Below are 17,612 nucleotides of genomic sequence, written 5' to 3'. Positions count from 1 at the left end.
GAGAAGGATTGGACTCCACATGCTGAACTTCCTGAGTCCCTCTTTCCTACCCAAACTTCCAAATCTCTCACCAAAACAGCATGCACAAAGGGTAAAAGGAGAGTGATCAAATAAGGTCAGGTGGAGTAAGGGCAGGAAGATGGGTCATGGTGAAGGCCAACCATGCCTCAGCTTCCCTGGGTTCAAAGAGCCTTCCCTTCTGCTCTCATCTTCCAGAAAGCTTCGGGGGAAAGAGTGGGCAAAGTGTTCTGGACAGAGAGAAAGAAGTCCTGGGCTCCACCTGCCCTCATCCTTCTCAGGCTGCCCTGTAGCTCTGGGGAGGTGGGTGAGTGCCCTCCCCATGAAGCTGGAGCCACTCTGGACCAGACTGCTGCCTGGTTCTCTTCTGCAGTGTCCTAGGAACCAGCAAGGTGCCTGGCACACAGTAGGTGCACCATCAATTTTTGAGAAATATATGCATCAATGCCGTTTACTAACAGTGACTTTGGAAAATCACTTTTTCTCTTCAAACTTCGATACTCTCAACTGAAAAGCATTGAAAGTAATCTCTACCCTTTAAAGCTATTGTATGCAATAAGTACATACAAAATCACTTTGTCCGACCAGGCACAGTGGCTCATGCCTGTAATCCCAGGACTTTGGGAGGCCGAGACGGGCAGATCACTCGAGGCCAGGAGTTTGAGAACAGCCTGTCAACATGGCGAAACCTCCTGTACAAAAATTACAAAATTAGCTGGGCGTGGTGGCACGCACCTGTAGTTCCAGCTACTTGGAAGCCTGAGGTGGGAGAAGTGCTTGAGCCCAGGAGGTCAAGGCTGCAGTGAGCCAAGATCGCGCCATTGCACTCCAGCCTGGGTGACAGGGCAAGCCTCTGTCTAAAAAAAGAAAAAACAAAGCAAAACAAAAACAACAACAACAGAAAACCCCATCACTTTGTCCATTTTAAAGATAGTCCAAGAATATAAAAATGTATTACTATCATTACAGAGAATAGACATTTATGATTTCCATTTCAGATTTCTAGACAAAGAATATGCCTTTTAGCTTCAAATACCAAAAATGCAGTATACATGCTGGAGCATTTAGGAGAAGGTGTACTCATGGCTGCCATTTCCTTTAAACTTTATTAAAACTGAAAGATAATTAACAGATGGATAGACAGGTAGAAAGATAGGTCATAAAGCAAAAAGAGTAAAACATTAGTGGTACAGGTTGAGCTTCCCTTATCTGAAAATCCAAAATCCAAATGCTCCAAAATCTGAAACTTTTTGAGCACCATCATGATGCCACATGGTGAAACCTCATCTACAAAAAATACAAAATTAGCTGGGCGTGGTGGCACATGCTGTAGTCCCAGCTACTTGGAAGGCTGAGGTGGGAGGATTGCTTGAGCCTGGGAGGTCAAGGCTGCAGTGAGCCATGATTGTGCCACTGCACTCCAGCCTCTAGCCTAACCCTGTGTCAAAAAAAAAAAAAAAAATCATGGTTATTATAATTTCTTCATGAATTTTATTGTTTACCATGATTAAATACTCATCTTTATTCCACTTACCATTTTTGCCTTGAATTCTATTTTGCTTAGTGTTTGTATTACTACTCTTCCTTCTCGTCGTTGGTTACATTTACCTGATATATCATAGCCAGATGTATTTTTACATGCAAGTCTTCCCCTTTCTTTCTTTCTTTTTTTTTTTTTTTTTTTTGAGATGGAGTTTCGCTCTTGTCACCCAGGCTGGAGTGCAATGGCACAATCTTGGCTCACTGCACCCTCTGCCTCCCAGATTCAAGTGATTCTCCTGCCTCAGCCTCCTGAGTAGCTGGGATTACAGGCATGCAGCACCACGCCTGGCTAATTTTTGCATTTTTAGTAGAGATGAGGTTTCACCATGTTGGCCAGGCTGGTCTCAAACTCCTGACCTCAGGTGATTCACCCGCCTCAGCCTCTCAAAGTGCTGGGATTACAGGCATGAGCCACTGCACCCGGCCATGTCTTCCCCTTTCTTAAGCTCTCCATGTTAATTCATTTTTCATTTGACTGGAGTATGTCCTTCAGTAATATTTTCAGAAAACATGCATTTCATATACATTCCAAAATTTGTGCATCTCTCATTTGCTTTGCACATGAATGACTGGTTGGCTACATAGAGGACTCTACATAGTCCCAATTCTTTTCCTTGAGAATTATATAAACAGTGTTTTCTATCATTTATGTTTCAGAAGAGAAGTATGAAATATGCCTGATTGTCTTTTATTTAGACTGCAGGTTCAGTGTCATTTTAGATATGATACTAGCAAGATTTTTATTTTACCTTTGAAACCCAGAAATTTCACCACACTTTTCATGGATTGGATGGGTATATTAACCTCTCTCCCTCCTGAAACCTCACTAAAACAAAGTAAAGGAATAAAAATGTTAAGGCATATACCCACAAGGGCAAAAAGAATAGAAGCAGCAGCAGGAACAAAAAATATTTCGGAAGTTGAAAAGCAGATGGAAGAATGGTGACTAACCTAGTAGACCTAAGAAAGCTAAAACCCAAATCAGTAGAAGGTAAAGCTAAGAATCCCTCGACTCCAAAAGACTAAGGTACCAGGTACCTCTGGAAGTGGGAATGAAGATGAAAGCGAAAACAGGGATCGATCTGTATAATATCCGTTTGATAATCTGTATAATATCAGTTTCTCTTCCGCACTGTCTGCAGCCAGATGAGTGCCCTTCATTTAGCCTGGCAGAAGATTGGAGATTTATTCTCTGGAGACAGATTCTCTGTTCAGGATGGCACCAGACATAGTTGAAATCATGAGTACCATATTTAAAACAGGGAATTGGGCTGGGCACGGTGGCTCATGCCTGTAATTCCAGCACTTTGGGAGGCCAAGGCAGGCAGATCACCTGAGGTCAGGAGTTCGAGACCAGCCTGACCAACATGGAGAAACTCTGTCTCTACTAAAAATACCAAATTAGCCGGGCATGGTGGCACATGCCTGTAACCCCAGCTACTCAGGAGGCTGAGGCAGGAGAATCACTTGAACCCAGGAAGCAAAGGTTGTTGTGAGCTGAGATCGTGCCATTGCACTCCATCCTGGGCAACAAGAACAAAACTCTGTCTCAAAACAAACAAACAAACAAACAAACAAACAGGGAATTAAATAGAAGTTTAATCACTAAATATTGAGAACTGTAGCCTCTTCCCTTCAACTTAGATTCTAGAGCTTGGACAGCCAAGCTTACACCCCGCAGAGAAGCTTGCTCTGGCCAAGTCCAAGAGGAAAGCTCTAACAGTAGTGACATTGGGAGTTCACCCAGTGAAAACACCCAGCTTGATCATTCTGTGGTGGAGTCCATAATCAACAAGTACCTCAGAGCCTTCAGAAGGATTTACAGTTGGACAGGGATGCAGCGCCAAGGATCACCAGACATTCGAGGAAAAACCTCTGATACGGAAGACTGAGGCCAAAATGAACATACAGAAAAATGAGATTTGGAAAAAAATGGGGACAATGTCAAGCAAATAGTCTTAATATCTTCAAAAAGAAGATATTAATCTTTAATCTTTTGAAGATATTTGTCTTAATATCTTCGAAAGATGAGAAAGCACTGCCTTCATGAAACCAGAGCATATTGTTATCAAAGGAACATTCAGAAAACAAAAAATAACTCTTAAAACTTAAAAATATGAATGCAAAAATGAAATTTTCAGTGAGGGAATGGCAGACTATTTCCGGTCACCTGAAAACAATCAGTAGCTCAGACGCGCTCAGGACAGAACCAAGCACAGGGTAGGTTTTTCAAATGAATCAGTCAGTGAAAAAGTGCATAAAGAAATCCTTCACACCTGTGATCGATCTTCTGGGCCTCCTGGCATAATTCTCCTGAGCCAGGAGCCCAAGTAGAGCAAGGGCTTCATGGACAATGCTGAACTTGAGCCTCAGAGAGAATCACGCCCCAGCCTAACAGTCTGACACCCATGGGGACCTGCTGGTTGGCTTCAGTTTGGCAGCATTCATAAGACTTAGGCCTCACCAGGTCCCCTGGGGTATAAATTCTTCTGTTTTTACAGATGGGAAAACTGAGGTCTGGAAGACAAAGGGTAACTCTTGGTTGGAGATGGATCTAAAAGGGGAACTCATATTCTGTGTAGTTTATCTCATGCACTCTTGTCCTGATTTGTACCATTTTTTCTGATTATAAAACAATATATGCTTATTTTGAAAAACTCAAACATTTCAACAAGATAGAATATGAAAGAATCTGGTAACCCTGCCCTCCACACATAATCATGGCCAACAGTGTGGTGCTTAGTCCTCCATATTATGCTATCTACACATATGTCAATGGATTTTAAAGTGGGATCATTATTCCTCTATCTTAAAATATATTTATATGTATCTTACTCTTTCAGATGAAGCTTATAATCAATTTATCCAGTTTCCCCCTCTGGCCCCATCAACCTCTTTAGGATTTGACTTAAGATGTGGACATCACTGGGAAGATTTAATATTTTTCCAATATCATGTCTTTTCATCCAGTTATTCAGGCATTCTTTAACATCTGTTAATGAAGATTTCTATTTTTCTTCATTTATGCCTTAAATATACCAAATTAAGTTTATCCCAAATGTATTTTATCATTTGTGTTGCTAACAAGAATGGGATCTTAGTAAAAAGAACCCTCAAAAATAAAATAAAAAAAAAAGGAAGAAAAGAAAGAAAGAAAAGAATGGGATATTGGCCAGGTACAGTGGCTCACCTGTAATCCCAACACTCTGGGAGGCCAAGGCAGGAGGATCACTTGAGCCCAGGAGTTTGAGACCAGCCTGGGCGACACAGTGACACCCCATCTCTCTACAAAAAATAGAAAAATTAGCCAGGTGTGGTGGCACATGCCTGTAGTCCCAGTTACTCAGGAGGCTGAGGCAGGATGGTCTATTGAGCCTGGGAGGTGGAGGTTACAATGAGCCATGATCGTGCCACTGCAGCCCTGGGTGGCAGAGCAAGACCCTGTCTAAAAGAAAGGATGGGATCCTTTTTTTGCCTCAATTAATTTTCCATTTGTTATGGCTGCAGTATAAGAGGAAAATATTCATTTATACACTTGTTGCCTGTCTTTGCCTTAGCTTTACAGTTTTAAAATTAACTATCTTGGAATTTTTTAGTAAACACACATATCATTATCAATTGTAATAACGTTGCTCTTCCTTACCAAAGTTTTCTATTTCTTATTTATTTTTCCTGTCTTATTGCTTTTGCTACAACCTCCAAAACAATGTTAAATAATGCCAATGACACAAGCATCCCCATCTTGTTCTTGACTTCATTGAGAAACGTCTAGTTACTCAATGTTTTTGGCCTCTTTCAAAGCCCTCATCCTCCTCAAGCCTCAAAGGACCTGCTATTTCTCCCCCAGTCTCTATATAAAAATCTCTATCTTACTAGAGGTTTTTGCTTGGGTCTTTGGCAACAGAGGGTGATTTAAGTAATTGTGTTTCTCTTTCTGGATGTCGTGCATTTTAAGCCTCTGCAAAGAACTTTTTCGTTATATAAATAAGCACAACGGAATTCTGCCAAGGCAGGAGCAGCTGCTAAGGGAAAAGGAAGCTAGCATGTGCAACATGCCTCCAAAACAGCATCAACAGGGGCAGTGTACATTCACCTGTGTCATTCATTCAGTCCTCATAATGGATTCTGAAGGTGATTATTAGTTTACCCTCATTTTTCAGATGAGGGAAGTCTTCTCCGAGCAACTTGCCCCAAGTCACACAGCTAAGTGGCAGACATGGAATTCTAAGCCAGGGTTGGAAATCCTGTAATTCTCACAGGCCTGAGTGTTGGATGTGTTAACAGTGGTGAAGGAAGATGCTGAACACAGGAGAAAGACAGATGTCCAGAGGGAGAACACAGATGTCCGGGGGAGGTCCTGTGGGGATGGGGCACCCTTCCCTTCCTTAGAGTCTTTTGCTAAGCAAACAGCATATAGACTGGACTTTGCAAAAGAGCAGCTGGGAGGAGTGGCCCTGCAGGAGTCTGGGCATGGTACTTGCCCTAGCACCCCCAAATCCTCACATGGGTGTTGATAAAAGGACATTGCCCATGAAGGGGAAGGACCAGATTCTAGTGCCAGCTCTGTCACTCACCAACTGTGTGACTTTAGGCAAGTTGTCCTCCTCTTTTCCCCTCTCTGGTCCTGGTTTTAACACCCCTAAAATAAGGCTAACTACCTTGACTAGAAAGGGGAAGAAAATGCTTTTGCACCCCAAAAGTGTTTCATTTCATATGATTTACCATTGAACAAGGCAGATGAATATATGCATTTATCTCTACTTCCTCCTGCAACCCGTTAAAAGTATAAAGGAATTTTTTAAACATAGACCAACAGGAGAGGGGCTTCAAGATGGCTGACTAGAGGTGCCGAGCACTGGCCTCCTCCACAAAGAAGGACCAAAAGAGCTAGCAGATAACCACACGTTGCATATAGCAAATGAGAGAACATGGAATTCAGCATAGAACTTCCGAGGCATGGAAGGAGAAGGAAGTGGAGCAGCTGGCCTGGCCGGGATCAGCTCAGAGCCAGGAAAAAGTCCCCAGTGTGGAGAAAGGGTGAGCAAGAGATCCCCCGTGGTCCACATTCCCCCCACAGGCTCCTGCAATCCTACCCACAGGAGAGCCCTCAGGCCTTGCAGGCCCTGAGACTAATACAGGGAACTTCTGGGGGTCCATGTGACAGCATTGTTCCCAAGAGGGAGTTTGCACTGGTCCCACCTGTCCCCTGATACCCAAGCAGTTGCAACACAGCACCATTTTGAAAGCCCAGTCCCCACCAGTCTACATCCTGCTCTGGAGCCCTACAGATCCTGTATCTCCAAATCCCTGGGGCCCTGCTGACATCCCCTCATGTCCACTCAGAGAGCTGCAGTGTTCCAATGCCAGCTGGACCCAGCAGTGTGGACAGGTCCCCAGCATTCTAGCCCATGCAGTGTCCTACACCCTGGGGAATGGGCAGGGCAGTGCACTAAATAAGCTGACCTGGGGCAAAGAAAGCTGAAGTTTGTGCTCCCCAGAGCCTGACAGCTAGCTGCCTGGAACCACTGCCACTAACAGCAACCCTACCTCTTCCAGTGGGAGAGCTGCTGCACACCTGCACACTGTTCCAGGGCCTGAGGACAGGCCCACCCTACCTGAACTGTGGTGCCCAAATGTGCCATCTTGGGGCCTAAGGATCCACCCACCCCACTAGCCACTGCCAGAGCCCATGTACACTGTCAGGGAGCCCTTAGAGAGGCCCACTCTACCTGTAGCCACTGCAACCAGGGCTTGTGCATGTTGTCCAGGGACCTTGGGGTAGACTAATGCACCTACCCACTGCCCATGCATGCATCTCCCAGGGGCCCAGGGACCTGCCTACTCAGCCTGCCATCACCACTGCTGGCACACACACACCACCCGGGAGCCTGGGACTGGCCCCTCTTGCCCACCACTGCCACTGCTGGCACCCACATGAACCACGAAGGGGCTAGAGTAGAAGTGTGGCCCATTGCCACTACTGTCACCACCGATGCCATGCATATCACCCAGGGGCCCAAGGACCCACTGGCTCAGGCCACCACTGCCAACACCAGCACCCAAACACACCACCTGGAGGCCTGAGGACCAGCCCACCCAGACCTGCCTCTGTCAGCACTCACATATGTTAACTAGGGGCCCAAGGACTGACATACCCAGCCCACTGTGCCACCACTGGTCCCTGAGGACTAGCCCACCTGGCACCCCCACCCCCAGCAAAGTCTTGCCATAGCCTCTCCTAACAACCACAGCCTAAGCCACTAAGAAACCCAAAGACACCACTGATGCTGATTATAGCTGAAGAAATCATACAGAAACTACATTACTGCATCCACACAGAATCAAAGCCAAAGTACTGTACCCAACCAACACTATATATACATCTACAGGTAAAAGTAATTCCCTGTAAAAGACAGTCATAAAGTTGGAAACAGTGACTGTTATACTAGATGCACACATATGAACACAGGGACACAAGAAACATGAACAAGCAAGGAAACATCATACCTCCAAGGAATACAATATTTCTCCAGTAACAGATCCCAAACAAAAGGAAATCTATGAAATGCCTGAAAAATAATTCAAAATAATGATATTTTAAAAATCAATGAGATATAAGAGAAAACAGATAAAAAATACAAAGAAGTCCAGGAAAATAATTGATGATCTGAATGATATTCAACAAAAAGATATCACTAAAAAGGAACCAAACAGAAATCCTAGAACTGAACAATTCAATACAGGAAATTAAAAATACAATCAAGAACTTCAACAATACACTACGTCAAGCAGAAGAAAGAATTTTTGAACTTGAAGACAGGCATCTTGAAATAATCTAGTCAGACAGAAAAAAGAAGAAAAAAATTTACAAGATAAAGAAAGTATATGTAACAGAACACCACAATGGAATAAAATATTCTAATTTTGAGAGTTCCAGAAGGAAAAGAGATTGGAAAAGACATAGAAAACCTATTTAATGAAATAATAGCTGAAAACATCCCAAGTCTTGCAAAAGATATAGACATCCAGATACTGGAAGCCCACAGAACCCCAAATAGATACAATCAAAAGGGCCTTCTCCAAGATACATTACCGTCCAACTGTCAAAAGTCAAAGACTGGTCAGGCATAGTGGTTCACGCCTGTAATCCCAACACTTTGGGAGGCCGAGACAGGAGGATTGCTCGAGCTCAGGAGTTCAAGACCTGCCTAGGCAACACAGTCAGACCCCATCTCTACAAAAACTAAAAAGTAAAAAAAATATATATCTAGGCATAGTGGCACATGCCTATGCTCCCAGCTACTTGGGAGGCTGAGGTGGGAGGATTGCTTGAGCCTGGGAGGTCGAAGCTGCACTGAGCCATGATTGCATGACTACACTCCAGCCTGAGTGACAGAGTGAGACCTTGTCTTTAAAAAAAAAAAAAAAAGAAATCCAAAACAGCAGAAATCTTACAAGCCAGGAGAGCATAGAATGATTATTCAAAGTACTGAAAGGAAAAAAACAAAAGAAACAAACAAAAAAACTGCCAACCACAAACACTATACCCAGCAAAGCTATCATTCAAAAATGAAGGCAAAATAAATTATTTGCAGCACAAGCAAAAACAGGGAATTATTCACCACTAGACTGGTCCTACAAGAAAAGGTTAAGAGAGTCCCACATCTGGAAGGGAAAGAACAACATCTACAATCATGAAAACATACAAAAGTATTAAACTCTCTGGTAGAGCAAATACACAAATGAGAAAGAGAAAGTAGTCTAACATTATCACTGCAAAAACCCACCAAATTGTAAAAGTAAACAATAAAAGAAGAAGAAAGGAACAAAAGATATATAAAACAATCAGAAAACAACAAAATGACAGGAGTAAGTTCTCGCTTATCAATAACAACTTTGAATGTAAGTGATTTAGATTTCCCAATTAAAAGATATAGGCTGACTGCTGTCTAGAAGACAACTATCTGCTGCCTACAAGAAATTCACTTCACCTGATAAGACACACATAGATTGGAAGTGGTGGGATGGAAAAAATATTGCACAAAAATGGAAACCAAAATAGTGCAGGAGTAGCTGTACTTATATCAGGCAAAATAGACCTTAAGTAAAAAATAAATAAATAAAAAGAGACAAAGAAAGTCATTATGTAATGATAAAGTGATCAATTTATCAAAAGAATATAACAATAGTAAATATATATGTACCAACACCAGAGCACTTAGATATATAAGGCAAATAATATTAGAACTAAAGAGAGAGATAGACCTCAATACAATAATAGCTGTAGACAAGACCCCACTTTCAACACTGGAAAGATTATCCGACAGAGTCAACCAAAAAATATGAGACTTAATCTACACTATAGACCAAATGGACCTAACAGACATTTGCAGAACATTTCATCCAACAGCTACAGAATACACAGTCTTCTCATCAACACATGGAACATTCTCCAGGATAGACCATATGTTAGGCCATGAAACAAGTCACAACAAATTTTTAAAAATCAAAATCATACCAAGTATCTCCTCAGACCACAATAAAATAAAACTAGAAATCAATAACAAGAGGAACTTTGGAAATTGTACAAATAAATGGGAATTAAACAACATGTTCCTGAAAGACCACTTGGGGGTCAAGGAATAAATTAAGAAAGAGGCCAGGCATAGTGTCTCATACCTGGAATCCCAGCACTTTGGAAGACTGAAGTGGGTGGATCACTTGAGCCCAGGAGTTCAAGATCAGTCTGGGAAACATGATGAAATCCTGTCTCTACTAAAAATACAAAAAATTACTTGCGCATGGTGATGTGCACCTGTAGTTCCAGCTACTCAGGAGACTGAGGTGGGAGAATCACCTGAGCCCAGGAAGTTGAGGCTGTAGTGAGCCATGGAAACATAACATACAGCAAAAGCAGTGCTAAGAGGGAAGAAGATTATAGCAATAAATGCCTATATTAAAAAATGTGAAAGATTTCAAATAAACAACAATGAACCTCAGGGAACTAGAAGGTCAAGAACAAATCAAACCCAAAATTAGTTGAAGGAAAGAAATAAAGATTAGAGCAGAACTAAACAAAATAGAGACTTAAAAAAAAATACAAAGGATCAACAAAACGAAAAGTTGATTTTTTGAAAATATAAAATCAATAAACATCTAGGACTTCTAGTACTATATTAAATAAGAGTGGAACAAGACAAGGATGCCCACTATCACCATTCCTATTTAACACAGTACTGGAAGTCCTAGCCAGAGCTCAGACAAAAGAAAGAAATAAGAGGCATCTAAATTAGAAATGAGGAAGTTATTATAAATTGTCCCTCCTTGCAGGCAACATGATCTTATATAGAGAAAAACCTAAAGACTCCACCAAAAAACTCTTAGAACTGAGAAATAATTCAGTAAAGTTGTCAGAATACAAAATCAACATACAATAATTAGTAGCATTTCTATACACCAGTAACTAGCTGAAAAAGAAATCAAGAAAACAATCCCATTTACAATAGCTGCCAAAAAATATACCTAGAAATAAATGTACCAAGAAAGTGAAAGACCTCTATAATGGAATCAGCAAAACACTGATGAAAGAAATTGAAGAGAACGCAAACAAATGGAAAGATATCCAATGTTCATGAACTGGAAGAATTAATATTGTTAAAATGACCCTACATAGAATGGTATTATTCTGACACCATTCAACAAATGATGTTATAAAAACTGAATATCCATAGGAATGAAACTAGACCCCTTACTATATACAAAAATCAACTCAAAATTGATTAAAGACTTAAATGTCAGACCCAAAATTGTAAAACTACTAGAATAAAACATAAGGGAAAAACTTTAGGACATTGTTCTAGGCAACAACTTTATGACTAAGACTTCAAAGGCACAAGCAACAAAAACAAAAATACACAAATGGGACTATATTAAACTAAAAAGCTTCTGCACAGCAAAAGAAACAATAGCGTGAAGAGACAATGTATAGAATAGGAGAAAATGTTTGCAAACTATTCATTAGACAGGAAACTTATATCCAGAATATTCAAGGAACTCAACACCAATAATAATAATAATAATCCCGTTTAAAAAGTGGGCAAGGTGGGTGCAGTGGCTCATGCCTATAATCCGAGCACTTTGGGAGGCCAAGGCAGGCGGATCACCTGAGGTCAGGAGTTCAAGACCAGCCTGGCCAACATGGTGAAACCCCGCCTCTACTAAAAATACAAAAATTAGCCAGGGGTGATGGTGTACACCTGTAATCCCAGCTACTCAGGAGGCAGAGGCAAGAGAATCACTTGAACCCAGGAGATGGAAGTTGCAGTGAGCCAAGATCATGCCACTGCACTTCAGCCTGGGTGACAGAGCGAGACTCCATCGCAAACAAACAAACAAAAAAAGTAGGCAAAGGACATAAGTAGGCATTTCTCAAAAGAAAACATACAAATGCTCAACAGGTATATGAAAAAATGCTTGACATCACAAATCATCAGGGAAATGCAAATCAAAACCCCAGTAGAGGGATATCATCTCACCCCAGTTAAGATGGCTACTATCAAAAGACAAAAAGTAACAAATGCTGGCAAGGATGTGGAGAAAAGGGAGCTCTTACATGCTTTTGGTGGGAATGTAAATTATAACAGCCATTATGGAAAACAGTATGGAAGTTTCTTTTAAAAACTAAAAATAGGCCAGGCATGGTGGCTCAAATCTGTAATCCCAGCACATTGGGAGACCAAGGTGGGAGGACCACTGGAAGCCAGGAGTTTGAGACCAGCCTTAGCAACATAGTGAGACCTTGTCTCTACAAAAAATAAAAAATAAAAAAGGAAAAGAAGAGAGAGAAAGAAAGGAGAAAAGGGAAGGAAGGAAGGAAGGAAAGAAGGAAGGAAGGAAGGGAAGGGAAAGGGAGAAAGAGAGACAGAAAGAAAGAGAAAGAAATACAGAAGGAGGGAAGGAAGGAAGGGAGGAAGGGAGGGAAGGAGGAAGGAAGGAAGGAAGGAGAAAGAAAGAAAGAAAAGAAAGAAGAAAAGAAAAGAAAGAAAAGAAAAGAGAAGGAAGAGACACAGAGAGAAAGAAAGAAAGAAAAAGAAAAAGAAAGAAAGAAAGAGAAAGAAAGAAATAGGGAGGGAGGGGGAAGGAGGGAAGGAAGGAAGGAAAGAAAGAAAGGAAAGAAGGAGAAAGAAAGAAAAAGAAAAAAGGGAAGAAAGGAAGAAAAGAAGAAAGAAAGAAAAGAAAGAGAAAGGAAGGAAGGAGGAAAGAAAGGAAAGAAAGAAAGAAGGCAAGAAAGAAAGAAGGCAATAAAGAAAAGAAAGAAAGTAAGAAAGAAAAGAAAGAAAGAAAGAAAAGAAAGAGAGGAGGGAGGGAGGGAGGGAGGGAAGGAAGGAAGGAAGGAAAGAAGGAAAGAAGGAAGGAAGGAGAGATAGGGAAAACTGGGCAGACACTTGCCAACTCTTGCCACAAAACCTCAGAAAGATCTAGGAATGGGATGCACAGGTATCTTAAAAAACAGGTGAGGCCAGACATAGAGGATCATGTCAATAATCTCAGTACTTTGGGAGGTCACAGTGGTAGGATAGCCTGAGCCCAAGACAAGCCTGGGCAACATAGTGAGACTCTGTCTCTACAAAAATAAAAATAAAAAGTAGCCAGGCATGGCTGTACACACCTGTACAGCCTACATGTAGTTGCGGCTACATGGGAGACCAAGGTGAGGATTGCTTTGGCTCAGGAGTTCTAGGCTGCTGTGAGCTATGACTGTGCTACTATACTCCCGCCTGGGTAACAGAATAAGATCCTATCTAGACACGACCCCCCGCTGACTCCTCATCCAGCCAGCAGTAGACTGGAGGTTTGGTTTGTGGATAGATTCCAGGGGGCTAGGAGGAGGCGCACAGTGGAATGTAGGCAGACAGGTCCCACAATGAGAAGAGAGCGGGTAGGAGGCAGTCCATACGCTGAATGAGACAGCCCTGTCTCCTTCCTCTAATCACCAGCAACCACAGTTACCCCCACCCAGAACAGAGGATTATTTTCTAGAAAAGCTGAATAGTCCCACAGAAAACACCTAGAGACACTGGCATTTGAGGGTCTCAACAGAAAGACCAGATCCACTGCCAATCACTCACAGTGACTGACAGGCCCCACCCAGACTCACAGTATTATTTAGTGCTTTCCTCTTCAATATGAACAAACAAGCAAAAGAAAAAAAGAAACTTGGAAGAAGTGGAGACAACACAGGGGGCAAAAGAACTTCAGGAAAACTTAATTAACATCCTTAGATAAAAGAACATACTACAGCCAGGCACAGTGGCTCACACTTGTAATCCCAGCACTTTGGGAGGCTGAGACAGGCAGACTGCTTGAGCTCAGGAGTTCCAGACCAGCCTGGGCAACATGACGAAGCCTGGCCTCTACAAAAAATACAAAAATTAGCTGGGCGTGATGGTGCATGCCTGTAATCCCAGCTACTTGGGAGGCTGAGGCAGGAGAATCGCTTGAGCCTGCGAGGCAGAGGTTGCAGTGAGCCAAGATTGCATCACTGTGCTCCAGGCTGGGAGTCAGAGTGAGACCTCATCTTAAAAGAAAAAAAAAAGAACATACTGCACACCGCATACATGACACAGAGCTGGGTGCTATTAAAAGAAGAAAGAAAAGAGCAATCCACAACAAAAGAACTCTTGGAAACGAAAAAATATGATAGCCAAAATTTTAAAAGTAATAGTAGGGTAGATAAGGGCAAGAAAATTTTACCAGAAAGTAGAACAAAAAGGTAAGATGGAAAATAAGAAAGGAGAGGAAAAAAAAGGTAAGACGACTAGGGTGCCAAACCAGGGCATCTAACATTCATCTAAAAGAGATACCTGAAAAGCAGCAGAGAGAACACAGAGGAGAGGAAATCATCAAAGACAAAACTCAAAAGATTCTCTCAGAATAGAAGGTGCTGAGTCTCCAGATGGAGGGAACCCACTAAGCACCCAGCACAAAGGATGAAACAGACCCATGCCAAGACGCATCAGAACAGGAAGTACAAAGAGAAGATCCTGAAAGCTTCCAGGAAGGAAAATGCAGGTCACATACACAGCACGGAAAACCAGAATGGCATAAGACTTCTCAACAACCATATTTGAAGCTAGGAGGCTACGAAAGGCCTGCAAAATTCAGAGGGAAAATTATATCCAACCTAGAATTTTATTTCCAACCAAACTATTGATCAGATATGCAGAAAGGAAAAATAAACTTTTTCAGGCATACATACTATCAAAAATCTTACCTTCCTTGGCCCTTTCTCAGGAACCCACCAAAACAAGGGGGTAAGTTGAGAAGGAGGAAGACACAGCACAACTTTGATAAAAAATAAAATATTTTTGAAATTACATTTAAAAGCTGATTTCTCCTGAGAAATCTGGTCCTCAGAATCTGGTCCTCATGTCCTCACCATAATTTCAAAAAAACAAAAAACAAAAAACAAAAAAAAAAAACTGGATTCTAACGCGCATGTTTGTCAACATTGTAACATTTCTGAAATTGTTATTATATTGCAATTGATGGCCTCTTAGGTCAATCAAATATGGCAGCAGCTAACATTTACAAGCTGTTGTATAGTTTGCCACAGTATTTAATGTACTTTTCCCTTCTTAGGCTTTGCAACCTCCTGAAATGAGTTTTAGCAACCCCCATTATGAACACCAAGAAACAGATTCCACGTGGTGAAGCCACTGAGAGCTGAGACTGGACTGTGTGGGCTCCAAGTGGCAGATTTAGGGTCGATTGAGTACCTTTTCCTTACCAAGGGTTTTCAGCAGATCATTTCATTTGGGTCTCCTCAAATATCTGCTCTTTTGACAGCTGAAGGAAATGAGGCTCAGCGAAGTGATGCAGCATGCCCAACCTCCCATGTCCAGTAAGTGGCAGAGCCAGGATCTGAACGTGAACATCCCTCCACTGCCTCTGCTATTTGGCTGGCATTAGGGGCAGAAGCTGTGTTCCCATGGGAACCAAACATGGGGAGCTACCAACCCACCCCAGAGTAAGAACCCACCACCACCCTCACCCCTTCGCCTGCAGCTCCAGCTGCACTCACTGCATAAGCCTGTCCCGGGCCAGGTCTGAGAGGTAGCGTTTGGATCCACCCAGGAATAGGGACCGGTATCGCTGCCGCCTGTCCTTTGTCTCCATCAGCCAGGTGTTGAGGTAGCGGCCCACACCTACTGGGTTCTACAACAGGGAGAGGATGGCAGGACATTAGCAAGCCTGGCTTGGAGACTGCGTCTCGGCTTCCTCTCCTCCCCTCGGACGCTTCCCTACTCCATCTGCTATGAACTGAATTGTGTCCCCCAAAAAGATATGTTGAGGTCCTAACCCCGAACAACCACAGTACCTCAGAATGTGACCTTATTTGGAAATAAGGTTGCTACAGACATAATTAGTTAAGATTAAGTCATACTGCAGTAAGGTAGGCCCTTCATCCAATGTGACTGGTGTCCTTTTAAGAAGAGACACACAGGAAGACAGCCATGCCAGGATACAGATTGGAGTGATGACTACAAGCCAAGGAACATCAAGGATTGCTGGCCACCACCAGAAGCTACAAAGAAGCAAGGAAGGATTCTTCTCAATAGGTTTCAGAGGGAGCGCGGACCTGCAGACGCCTTGATTTCAGACTTTTCGCCTCCAGAACTGTCAGAGAATATTTCTGTTGCTTTAAGCCACCTAGTTTGTGGCAGCTCTAGGAAGGGAATACAGCATCCCACCCAGATATCGGGGTCACAGATCTTAGAAGCACCAATAGAGAGGTTGGGAAAGGAGATATAACTTGCCCAAGGTAACACAGCAAGGGCAGAATAAAGGCAGGACAAGAACCCAGCCATCTGCGGAGCAGTCCTGAGGGGTGGGCTGGGGAGATGTTAGAACCCAGGAGCTAGTCCCGTTGCCTCCTACAAGGGAGAAGCCTGTTTCATGAGGCGCCCAGGTTTCGGGGGTACAAGTAGAGGGGCTCTCCCACCCTGTGGGGTGTGGCCAACTGAGCCGCCAGAACCCAGACCTCACATCAGCCCTTCCCACTTCACAGGGGCTGGCTCTGTGGTAGCAGCAGGGTCATCTGGCTCTGGTCTAAACATTTCACTTGGGGGCTCTCAGGTAAAGGCTTTCTCCCCTGCAGGGGGTGCAGGCTAGAGGTGGAAAAAGGAAGGATTCAGGGATAACCAGCCGGTCCTCACAAGAATTGGTCACTGGGGTCTGGGCACGCTGAGGACCTTGCCACCGTGTGGGAAGGTAAGGAGGTGAGGTGGCTGACCTGTGCTACTGGAAGTCAGTCAGGACAACAGGCTATCTAATTGGGGGTGGGGGTGGGAATGGCAGGGATTCTTGGGGTGCTGGAAATGAGAGCTGTTAAATGTTCCGGGAGGTAGTTACGGCCATCATGTGGCAATTCATGGAGCTGTGCACTTAGGACTCAGCGCCTTTCTCTATGATTATTAGACTCCAATAAAAGGTGCATTTACAAACTGAAGAGGGGTGGAGTAAGAAACAGAATGAGGTCAAAGCCCAAAGCCAAGAATTTAGCTGGTTTACAAGAACACTAACTAAAGATTACATTGCACACTTGGGGATGGCTGCCTCTGGAGATGAGGAAGAGAGTGGGAAAGGGAAGGGGACAGAAGGGGGCCTTGCTCAGCGAAGGACAGGAAATGCACCAGCTTCATCAGCTGCCCCTGAGGCCCAAGAAAAACACAGAGAATGGAAGGAGGCTTTCTCTGGGAAAATAAGAGAATGGCATGGCTGCAGTGGGATGTTTCTTAGCTCACTGGTTCTCAAAGTGTGGTCCCTGGAATAGCATCATCCCCATCACCTGAACTTGTTGGAAATGCAAATTCCCATGTCCCATCCCAGGCCTATTGTACCAGAAGCTCTGGCATGGGGCCCAGCCATCTGGGTTTTAACAAGTTCTGCAGGTGAGGCTACTATCAGTTCAAGTTTGAGAACCAATGCCTTAGGAAAATAAGACAGTGGGAGTGGACCTCAGGTCCCTTGGGGAAAAGAAAGGGGAGGCA

General features: G+C 43.1%; 1 protein-coding gene across 1 annotated transcript in view; it reads right to left on the bottom strand.

Annotated features, from left to right (window-relative positions):
* Positions 1–17,612, bottom strand: part of LEXM (lymphocyte expansion molecule) — a 32,955-nt gene that overhangs the window by 6,153 nt on the left and 9,190 nt on the right. The window contains exon 9 of the mRNA XM_025365843.1: positions 15,644–15,777. Within this exon, the coding sequence (XP_025221628.1) occupies positions 15,644–15,777 (134 nt within the window). The remainder of the gene's footprint in view (positions 1–15,643; positions 15,778–17,612) is intronic.

Source organism: Theropithecus gelada, chromosome 1 (genome assembly GCF_003255815.1).
Source record: "Theropithecus gelada isolate Dixy chromosome 1, Tgel_1.0, whole genome shotgun sequence".
In the NCBI taxonomy this organism is placed as follows: domain Eukaryota; kingdom Metazoa; phylum Chordata; class Mammalia; order Primates; family Cercopithecidae; genus Theropithecus; species Theropithecus gelada.
The sequence above is the reverse complement of the archived record's forward strand: the minus strand, read 5'-3'. Positions and strand labels throughout refer to the sequence as shown.